General features: G+C 37.4%; 1 protein-coding gene across 1 annotated transcript in view; it reads left to right on the top strand.

Moving 5' to 3' along the window:
• The first annotated feature begins 794 nt into the window (after positions 1 to 794).
• The window catches only part of LOC113656595 (regakine-1-like), a 40,711-nt gene continuing 29,475 nt past the window's right edge, over positions 795 to 12,030 (top strand). Inside the window, exon 1 of the mRNA XM_027167908.2 lies at positions 795 to 918. Coding sequence (XP_027023709.2) covers positions 855 to 918 — 64 coding nt within the window. The 5' untranslated portion in view covers positions 795 to 854. The remainder of the gene's footprint in view (positions 919 to 12,030) is intronic.

Below are 12,030 nucleotides of genomic sequence, written 5' to 3'. Positions count from 1 at the left end.
CACACTACTCTAGAACAAAGTGGGTTAAGCAGATTGTATACAAAGGTCAGGAACCTACTTTACCAGAAGACAATATATTCAAATGGAGAGTGTTAAAGCACACTTCACACAGTTCACCAAACACTCTATGACCATGAACCCTCCAGGGGTCTCATTTGTAAAACTGTGCGTAGGATCCTTAAAGGTGCGCACATTCTCCCATCATGTTTGTTTTTTATAGATCACAACCTTGGCGTACGTTTCCAGCCCTGTTTTCTGTGTACACACGCTTTATAAATGAGGCCTCAGATCTGCTCCTTTACCTAAGGAATGTATTCATAAAAAGCTAAACTAAACAAATGTGTTTTAGCCTGGACTTAAACACTGAGACTGTGTCTGAGTCCTGAACACTAATTGGAAATCTGTTCCATAACTGTGAGGCTCTGTGAGAAAAAGCTCTGCCCCCTGCTGGAGACTTTTCTACTTGAGGTACTACCAAATATCCTGTATGTTTTGATCGAAGTAGGTGTGATGGATCTTAAAAAAAAAACAAAAGATCACCCAGGAACTGTGGGCCGAGACCATTAAGTGCTTTATAGGTTAGTAACAGTATTTTATAGTCAGTGTGAAACTTGAGTGCATGGGAGACAATGCAATGATGATAAGATGGGGGTGATGTGTGTTGTAGCGTGAGTTATAGAACGTATAGGGAAATCTTGGTTCTAGATCTTCAGCACACGATGTGGTGAGATGAAGAGATTCATGTAGATGTACAGAGGAGGAGCCAAATCTGCTGTTAGATGGAAAGATTTGATCAAATTAGGTTTTAGAGAGAAAAGAGATCAGAGCTTCACACACCTGCTGAGAACATCAAGATGAATCGTGTGTTTCTGGTCCTGGGCTTCGTCCTGATCATGGCGCTCTACTCAGACGCTCAGGGTGAGTCTATTACACAGTTTGTTTATGTACAATAAGATACAATTAATTATATAGAAGAACTAAATAACGTTTGTATACACAGACACACACAATTTATTGAGATGGATTTGATATATGACATGACATGCGGCTAAGTACAGTGACCCATACTCAGAATTTGTTCTCTGCATTTAAACCATCCAAAGTGCACACACACACCCGGAGCAGTGGCCAGCCGCGGAGCAGTTGGGGGTGTTCGACGCCTTGCTCAAGGGCTCCTTAGTCGTGGCTGGCCCGAGACTTAAACCCACAACCTTAGGGTTAGGAGTCAAACTCTCTAACCATTAGGCCATGACTGCCACATATACATATATAGTAGAACTAAAAAATAGTTTGTATACTCAGACACACAATTTATTGAGATTGATTTGATGTAGTGTATATACATACTTACATTCACTGGGAATTTTATCACACATTTAGATTATTCGTAAGCATTATCTGAAGAATTAATAAATTTTTCTGATGTTTATTTTATTGTAAGTTTTGATTAAATTGGACTGAAACACCTGATCTGTCTCTCACTCACTAGAATCTATAAAGGTTTTTGGAGAAGTCGAGCCTTGCTGTTTCGACTTCTTCCTTGGAAAAATTCCTCCCACACACATCCTGCAGGCTCAAACTGTCCAAAGAAAGGCTTCATGTGAGTATCTGACAATCACTGTTTTATTACATGATTTATTATATCAATAAGTGATTTCTAAATTAGATGAGAGTAGAGGAAAATGAATTGATGTGTGTGTGTTTGTGTCTTTCAGTGTTGATACTCCTAAACATCTCGATCTGTGTGTTTGTGAAGTCGTCGTCAATGGCGTCGTCGTCAATGTCTGCACACCTAAAGGCTTCAACTAAGATCACACACACACACACACACACACACACACACACACACACACACACACACACACACACACACACACACACACACTTAACTTAGCCATTTCTTCACCACATTATTGAACCATTTATTATAATGCTTAATGTTGTTATTGTTGTTTAATGCAGTGCAGATTCAAATAAAGTTTCACCACTGAGTGAACTGCATGATTTATTAACAAAAAAAAATTGTGATTTATTAACAGAAACATTTTATTATACTGTATTGTGGGGTATTGTCTAAAGATTCATTGACACAACATTTTTTTAATGATTAAATGATGAATTTAGGATTTTGTAGAGAAATCTTGGTTCTAGATCTTCAGCAGAGAGAAGGATGGGGTGAGATGTACAGATGTACAGAGGCAGGGCCAAGTCAGTCTTTAAGTGATCATTTCTATAATATCAGGCAGGCAGTAAAAGCAGATTTAATCAGATTTGGGGTAAAGGCTTTTCCAATATAGGGAAGAGGGGCTCAGTCGGACATGGTAAAGGGGCATCGATATGGGGTAGAAGGGGTCGGTTGGATGGGGTAGATGATCTTGTTGCATAAATTACAAAGCAGCAATGATTGCAATTGTAATACATTTGAATAATGTGTAAAACATAACAAGTAAAGTTCATCTGTTTTCCATACTAAAGTATATTTTATTATTTTATTGAAACTATTTACTGTTCATAATTATGATTAAAATAAAAATGATTAATTCAAGTGGATTTCAATAACTCAAGTAAAATTTTAAAACACTGTAAAGCAGTGTAGAAAAGCATTTATAATATCAAAATTACAAAATGTTTAATTACATTTATAATGTCATTTATATTTAGAATTCATGATTTACATTTAATGTAAAGTTAACGTAAATCATCATCATCATCATCGTCATCATCATCTACTTTTTCTTACCTGAATTGTTAGTAGTAGCAGTAAGAGGTTCATTTCTGAAACTAAAGAACTAAAAGGAACTTTATGTATGAATGAATGCAATTTATTTTATTGAGTTTAATCTTTAATCTCACCTGCTACATATAAAGTAGTTGAAATGAATTAAAAGCCTTTTGACTTCCTTTTAACTCAAGTTACTATCTTGTAGATAAATCTTAGTTACAGTTCTCAAGTAAATGCTTGTATTGCTGGAGTGGAAAATGTGGTTAAGTTGGGCAGAATAGGCAAACTATTTGGTACCTAAAGTAGTAAAGGCTACCACAGGAAGCAGAGCATTTTCCTGCAGGGTTAGCTAACTAGACACATGAAATGACTCATGCAGCCTAAGTTCTCTAGTCTGTGGTTTCGAAATGACGATCAAATAATAATAATCTGTTCAATTCTGTTTATTTCTGTAAAAACACATTAAAAAAATATATAACAAAAAGCAGCATCAGTGAGATCAGACTCTGATGTTCAGGATGTTGAGGAGACTTCAGTTCCAGTTCATTCCAAAGGTGTCCGGTGAGGTTGAGTCAGGGCTCTGTACAGGACACTTTACTCCAACCTTCACCTCCACACCATCATGGAGCTCAATTAATCTGTTAATCTCAAATTTTTGGAAAAGATATCTTTTGGAAACCAAAAAGTTTCTCTTTCCTTCTGACACAGTAATGTACAGCGCATAAACATGAACCTACAGTGACTTACAGAATCCTGTGACTGAGGGCGAAGGTGCACCGTATCAAACGATCACTGTAACTGTATGGTGAGAAAGAAACTGTTGCTCAAGGAGACCTTTGTGAAAGCGCAACCATGGTTATTAAATATGTGGTTTTGGTTTGTTTCTAAGTGCTTTGTGTGAAACCTTACACAAACTCAAACACGCCTTAACTAACACCATGTCTACAGTGAAATGTGGTGGTGGTGGAGGCATCATGCACACCATTCACATTTTTAAAAACCAACAAATAAAAACTGAAAACAGTAACTTCACCTTTCAGTAGGACAATGAGCCCAGGCCCACTGACAAAACAACACAGGAATCACAACAACAAAAAAAATCACAATTAATTTTAATTACTTAAATACAAAAGACAATCAGATACAATTAGGGACGGGGTGGAAACAGGGAGGAACAGACGAGGGCAGGGCAGACATGTGACGAGGAACATAAACAAACATGTGCACGTGGCCAAAGTCCGGGCTGAGTCATGACAGCTGAGTTGAGTCAATACCCAGAGCTTGTGAACGTAGGTCATGTTTGGACTGTAGACTGACCTGTAAAACGACTGCTTCAGCTTTTAGCTCAACCACTCTACACCATGACAGACTGGTACAAGGTCTGTATAACTCTCCATCCTTTCATCCATCCATCCATTGATCCATCCAACCATTCATTCATTTATTCATCCATCCATCAATCCATCCAACTCTTGCTTAACTCCACCCTTAACAGAGACATTTAAACTCCTCTTTTTCAGGCAGAACCTTTAACCTTTACCCCAAACTTAATAGTATAATTATAATATTTATCAATATAATTTCTTATAACATGTTTGTAGAAGGCACTTTATTTATGTTAATTTTACATGTCGCCACGTTGGCTGATTAAAAAAAAAAAAAAAAAAACAGTTTGAAAAATTGACAAAAACAAATTTAACAGAATCTGGTGGCTTTATAATATTTTTTAATATAGCCTGAAGGTCCTTCAGTGAAGGAATAAGATGCTGAAACAAACATAATTTTTCATCAACAGAGTGATTGGTCCTGGAGTCACAAATAGAGTTTTTCACTACAAACACAATTGAACACACAAAACATCAAACCTCAATTAACCATCAACCCAAATAAAATTATATTAAATGAAATCCCAAAGAACAACGCAATAAATTTGACCTCCTCAGTTCTAATTAACGATAAACTCCCTGGATGCCGATTGTACCAGATAATGATTTCACCGATATTGTGAGACATTTCCTCTCCATAATAGCACCATTTTGCAAAATACAGGTTCAAATAGAGTTAGTTTTTTTCATAAGAGCTGCTGATAGATAGCTATCATTAACCCCACAACTACTGTGGTGTTTCTTAGCTAACTAACTAAAATGCAAAGCACTTTGAATGACCTCTGTGTATGAAATGTGCTATACAAATAAACTTGCCTTGCCTTGCCTAGCTAGATCGTTAGCTATGTGAAGCTCACTATGTTTAGCCCCAGTGACTAGTTTCCCTAGCTAACAAGCTTTCATGGTGATGACAGCAATTCATAAAATGACTGATATTGGTAATGGTATTAACTTCACCTGTTATCTTGATGACACACAGCTCTATGTTATCTTGATGACACACAGCTCTAAGTCAGATGTGAGTCACCATCTTAATAAGATTGAAGACTGTGTGGGACATCAGACAGTGGATGCTTACTAACTTCCGCCTGCTTAACTTAACGTTCTTTCATTAGGACCACACAAGCAGCCAGAAGTAAGCTTTCTGATTACAGAGTAACTCTGGATTGTTTTTCTGTGCAGCAGCGAAAGACCTTTAAAACTAACATAAATAATATCACAAGGGTGACATTCTTTCATCTCAGAAATATTGCTAAGATAAGAAATATGATGTCATTACATGATGCAAAAGCACTAGTTCATGCATTTATTACCTCTACGGTAGAAAATAAAGTTTGTTCAACTCAGTTTTATAACATTTTCATCACTGTAATACATTAATATTTTTTTGTAATGAAGATGCCTGGAAAGTAAGATGTATCCAGATTATTATAATTATTCCTGCCTTCATGAATATGTGAGAATTTAAAATACAAGACAATATACTCTAATATACACACTTTGATTATTCAGCATGGCACAAAACACATGATGAAGGTGTGGAACACCATGGGGATGTTAACCAGTCCATCAGGCATCCGATGGTGGAGGGGTTTATTAATGAAACTAACCTTAATAAATAGCCGTTAAACCGCAGCATGAAAACACAAACATACTGCACAAGATAACAGACTGAATATGAAGAGAACGTTGCAGGTGAACACACAGACAACATGACCTACTGTAAATAGTGTTAATAATTATGGGAACAATGCAGATATGTGAGGAATGAGTGAGATGTGACGAGCTCATGTGGTTTGAGGGCTGGTGTGATATGTTAGTCTTGTCATTCTGGGGAAAAAAAACGGTATTCATTTTTGAGACAGAAATGTAAATCTTTATAATTCATGCAAATTTATGCTCTGTATCATTTTTATTTTATTTTGTCAGTTTTGAGTTATTAGTGTGTAATTTTCTGCACTGATAAAATATTACTCTAGCGCGCGCGTGTGTGTGGCGCCCCCTACTGTACACTCACTAAGCAGAGTTAGGTTACTTATAGTTTCTAGACTTAATATTTTCCTTAACTGTTTCTTCCAGTAAAATAAATAGTTTGTTCTTGTGACATGTTGGGGATGATGGGAAATTTAGTTCAATGCTCCTAAACAATTAAGCTGCCATGTCACACTTCACACACGGGGAGAACATGCAAACTCCACACACACACACACACACACATGGCGGAGGCAGGAATCGAACCCCCAACCCTGGAGGTGTGAGGCGAACATGCTAGACAAGGCAAGGCAAGTTTATTTGTATAGCACATTTCATACACGGAGGCCATTCAAAGTGCTTTACATAAAAATTAGAAAACAATTTATAAGAGAGAAAAAAAATATATATGTAGAAATAAGACACACGATAAAATCATAATAATAACAAAGAACAATTAAAGAAAATAAATGTGATTTTAATAAAAATAGTTTACAATATTTTAAAAAGAATAAAACAGGAGTAAAAGTGATTTGGATAAAAAGTGCAGTCTGTGTGAAGCAGCACAGCACTCATTCAGTAAATGCAGAGTTAAACAGATGTGTTGTTAATCTTGATTTAAAAGTGTCTACTGTTGAAGCACATCTGATCTCTTCTGAAAGCTGATTCCAGCTATAGGTGGCATAATAACTAAATGCTGACGCACCTTGTTTTGAGTGAACCCTTGGTATCTCTAACTGACCTGATCCTAATGATCTGAGTAGTCTGCTTGGTTTATATTCAATTAGCATATCTGTCATGTATTTCGGTCCTAAGCCATGAAGTGATTTATAAACGAGTAACAATACTTTAAAATCTATTCTAAATGTAACTGGAAGCCAGTGTAAGGACCTGAGGACTGGAGTGATGTGCTCAGATGCTTTGGTTCTGCTCAGAATTCTGGCAGCAGTGTTCTGTATGAGCTGCAGCTGTCTAATGGTCTTTTTGGGGATCCCAGTAATGAGTCCACTGCAATAATCCACCCTGCTGGTGATGAAAGCATGAAGAAGTTTTTCTAAGTCCTGTCTTGAGACAAAACATCTAATTCTGGCTATATTTCTGAGACGGTAGTAAGCTGATTTGCTTATCGCTTTCACATGACTACTGAAATTAAGGTCAGACTTTAAAATTACACCAAGATTTCTGACTTTATTTTGTGTCTTTAGACCACTAGAGTCAAGGTGTGTGTTAACCTTGAGAGTTTCATCTTTATTTCAGATTACAATGACTTTTGTCTTTGTTTAACTGGAGGAAGTTTTGATGCATCCAACTGTTAATTTCATCAATGCACTTACATAGAGAGTCAATGGGGCTGTAGTCATTAGGGGACAGGGCTAAGTATATCTGGGTGTCATCTGCATAGCTGTGGTAAGCAATTTGGTTCTTTTTCATTATTTGACCAATTGGGAGCATATACAAATTAAAGAGAAGCGGTGTATTTGCAGACGTTGTAGCGTGAGTTAGAGAACGTACAATATAGCGGCAACCTATAACCTCTGAGAGGCGAAGTAGCAGGAAGAAGCATTGCTGACACGTTCCACTTGTTTCCACTTGTTTATTGAATGCAAGATATACATGTTGTACCGACTGAAGAAAACAAAAACAAAAAAGCATACACTGATGCAAAACACTAGACACAATTGTTGACTAATTATGTTGAAGTCTATATGAAAGCCACATTAAAATACATCAATAAAGTTTTACGGTCAACAGAAAGTAAGCTTTCCCTCTTACTTCCCCCCTCTTCCCATACACACTGACAAACAAGAAATGGAGTGAGATTTATACACTTGAACCCCAATGAAGCACCATGACCCAGAAATGAATTCCAAAAAGATACAAAATAAAAGTCAAGCATAAAGTGCACTTACATTCCAGTCCCTGATTATTAAACAATAAATCTGTAATAATCATCAAAAATAATTAAGAATAAATACAAACATTTACACTGCAGTATGGCACATACATTCTCATTAAGTATTTTAGTCAATGAGAGTCTGTTTAGTTTATCCATGTAGCTTCAAAGGTTGTATTCAATAATGTAAGAATTATGTCATATCTGTTGAGAGCTCTCAAATGTCACTATAAGAAGTTAGTCCATAGATTCTTTATGCTCCTCCGCTTCAAGAAGACAACAAATTTTTGTAATTGGTCTAGTTAAAAGGGAACTCAGTCTTGATTTTGACTTGTCGTACAAATCCCTTCTTGTCCTTTACGGTGTCTACAATTCTACCCATATTCCAGGAGCTCCTTGGTGCATTGTCGTCCACAAGAAGCACATCTCCCAACTGAAAGTTGCGCGTTTTTACAATCCACTTCTGTCATTCCTGTAGTACAGGTAAGCAATCAGTTATCCATCGCTTCCAAAAGAGATTTGACATGTACTGAACTTGACGCCATCTTCTGCGTGTATACAAGTCCTCTTTTGTGAATGTTCCAGGAGGTAATGTCAAATTCGTCTTCAACAGGAGAAGATGATTAGGTGTTCAAACTTCTAAATCGTTAGGATCAGAAGACGCTTTTGTTATAGGTCAATTGTTAAGTATGGACTCCACTTCACAAAAGAATGTAAGAAGACCTTCTTCATCCAATCGCTGACCTTGAACGATAGCATTCAGAATTTTCCTTATTGATCGAATAAGTCTCTCCTAGATTCCTCCATGGTGTGAACCTGTAGGTGGATTGAAAGTCCATTTTATCTTCTTTTGAAGAAGAAAGTCATTGATCTGATTTTGGTTCCAACTATGTATTGCCTCTCGCAATTCACATTCAGCTCCGACAAAGTTTGTCCCATTATCTGAGCGTATTTCAACCACTTGTCCACGTCGTGCAATGAAGCGTCTTAATGCATGAATAAATGAATCTGTATATAATGATGCAGTCATTTCAATGTGAACAGCTCTAATGGCAAGACATGTAAAGATAACCCCGTAGCGTTTTAGGGTGACTCTTCCCCGTTTTATCTCAAAGGGACCAAAACAATCTACTCCAACAGGAGTAAAGGGTGGCTTATCTAGTAAAACTCGATCTGGTGGTAAATCTGCCATTTGTTGATGTCCTGCAGTTCCATAGAACCTCCTACAAACTATGCACTTTGATAGAATTCTTCTTATGGCTACAGCAGCTCCAATGATCCAATATTGTTGTCGAAGGCTAGCCAACATGTAGTTTCGCCCACTATGTCCAACTTGTTCATGAATGTGGTGCAAAATCAGGTTAGAAATGTGCATATCCTTAGTCAGTACAATTGGATGTTTAGCATCTTCAGGAATTTCTGCATTACCAAGACAACCACTAACTCTTATAATACCAGACTGAAGTATGGGATTAAGATTGCAGAGAGAACTATTTCTCTTGACTATTCGACTATTTTGCAAACTTGCAAAGGAAAATCAGGAAATCTGGAAATTTCCACCTTTGACACAGTCGGATAATTTCCATTTCTGACTTTTCCAATTCTTCCAATGAAAGTCCTTGTGTCCAATAGATGGAAACGTTACACTTATTTGGTCTGTTCATCTGCCGAACAGGCCGTGTAACCTTTATTAATTCTATGAAGGAGGTATCTTCCCGGCCCAGGAAGGTTTTACTTTTACTTTACACTGTAATTTGAATTAAATTAACTTAATAGAGCATGTAGTTCAGACCAGATGTTGCAGGTACCTTAATTTGTGAGCGATACTCAGAGACAATCACTTATTTGGCACAAAATTATGCCATTTAATGAATGAGACAAACACAACATAAAACTAACTACACAAACAAACAAAAGAAATAGGGAAAATGAAGATGAAAATAAAATAAAACAAAGGAAATTAAAATTGGGGAAAGGGAGGAAGAGACTGGAAAGAATAAATTAGAGAAAGAAGGAAAGGAATGGCAAGCTTAGACTCAAAAATTAATCACACCCTAACTGGGAAATCGTCACAGAAACTTAAATTCACCTTATGATTCAATGAAAGATTACTACTTAAAAATATGCATCTAAATTGATTGGTAGAGGAAACTGCTACTTGCATTGGTTTGCGGCACAAGAATCTGGATGTAACGGAGAAATCTCAGTCAGGATGGGGTCAGGCGTTCTTCCTGGAGGTTCTGGAGAGTGGAGCTTGCCGGAAGTTCTATGAAGGAAGATGGAGTCGTCTCTAAGCTGTTCCAAAAGTCTGACCATGGATTAGTGGTGTTTGTGACAATTTAAAGGTCACAAACTCCACCCATCTTTGGGGAGATGACCAATACTTCGGTCAGGATTTTGGAGGGAAAAAACTCCCTTTGTTTCAGGTGTCTGTGGGCGTGGTTTAGCTATCAAACTTTTAGATGGCTTTAAAGTTTGATCCAGGGTGTATTAAGACGGTATGGCGCCTTTCGTGCTCATTTCACATTTTGTGGTCATTTGGATACTAAACATGAAGGGTAATGACGGTATAAAGGCAGCGGTACATTATATACACAGATCAGTAATCAAAGGGTAACTGATGTTAATACGATATTATGTTCTTATAAAGGCAAAGAAACAAAAATGAAACATAAAACAAGATGCACTTTCATTAGGGAAGTAAAAAGAAAATGATAGCTTCGTATAAATTCTGACATCAGACCTTAAAGGGGCATACAGCATTAGAACAGGTATACATTAACATGCCATGATCAGTAATTAGAGTGTAACGGATGTTAAATACAATGTTGTTTTCTGACGCATGAATAAAATACACCCTTGTCAGGAAATTAAGGAGCAAATAATTTTACGTCAGGCAAGCCTTAAAAGAAGATCACATTACAAAAAAGGGTTATAAGAATGAGAACCTTAGAGTACCTTATCTTCGGGTTCTATTAGTAAAAGGAATGTCTCATTGTGTTGTGTGTGTGTTCTGGTTTAGGGCCCTATGAGTTCAATCGGAGAAGCCGCATGGGGTTATCTGGTCTTAGTGTAGGCTCCAGACATTCCGGACATGACCGGTACCAGACGCTACAGTAGGATCTACTGGCCATTCTTCTTGCGGCTGGACAAGAAATTTAGGACCATAAAGCCACATACTGTTTTGTAGGAATGAATACACCTTAACTCCTCTAGATGTTAAATCCGCTGGATTACTCAATGAATTCACATATTTCCACTGTGATATGTCAGAGTTCTTCAGAATTTCTGACACTCTGTTAGACACAAAGCACTTAAATCTTGTGGTCTTATTCTGTAAGTACTTAAGAACTGAAGTACTATCTGTCCAGAAAACTGATTCCTGAAAGGGCATCTTAAGCTCTCTCATCCATATGCTGTTAATGCGTCTAGCAAGTGTGGCAGCTGTAAGTTCCAAGTGAGGAATCGTAATGGATTTTAGTGGCATAACTCTTGCCTTGCTTGCTAGAAGAGTTGAATGTGTCAAATTATTGGTGTTGTGAATCAAAAGGTAAGACACCACACCAAATGGCTGCTTGCCTGTGACCTGATGGCTGCTTGCCTGTGCTGGATGACCTCAACCCCCTCTCCCCTCCCCTGTTGCAAGTCGTGTGTTTATGGCGTACTGTTTATGTGCTTATGTTGCTGAGGTGTTTTTCCTGTTCCCACACTGTACTTCCTCTGGAGTATAGTCTGGTGGTTGGTTTTTTTCTCCTCCTTTCCCTCATGTTATGCTGTATTTCTTTTCAAATTCCCTATCTTCCTGTCCTGTCCCCCCTTGTCATATTGTATGTATTGTATGTTGGACAGGTTGATGGCTAATTTCACGGTACTTGTGACCAGTGACAATAAAGGCTACTACTACTACAAATCCTCTCTCTCTTGCGTCTGAAAAATTATGCATTTGAGCAGATGTTGCTTCACCAAAACCATCAGCCTTTAAACATCTTTTGACCTTCAAACTTTCCAAATGATGCAGGTCATCTAGCCACTTTCTCAAACGCTGAATATATTCCAAA

This window comes from Tachysurus fulvidraco, chromosome 17 (assembly GCF_022655615.1).
Source record: "Tachysurus fulvidraco isolate hzauxx_2018 chromosome 17, HZAU_PFXX_2.0, whole genome shotgun sequence".
Lineage (NCBI taxonomy): Eukaryota > Metazoa > Chordata > Actinopteri > Siluriformes > Bagridae > Tachysurus > Tachysurus fulvidraco.
Note: the sequence above shows the minus strand (reverse complement) of the source record. Positions and strands in the feature narration are given on the sequence as shown.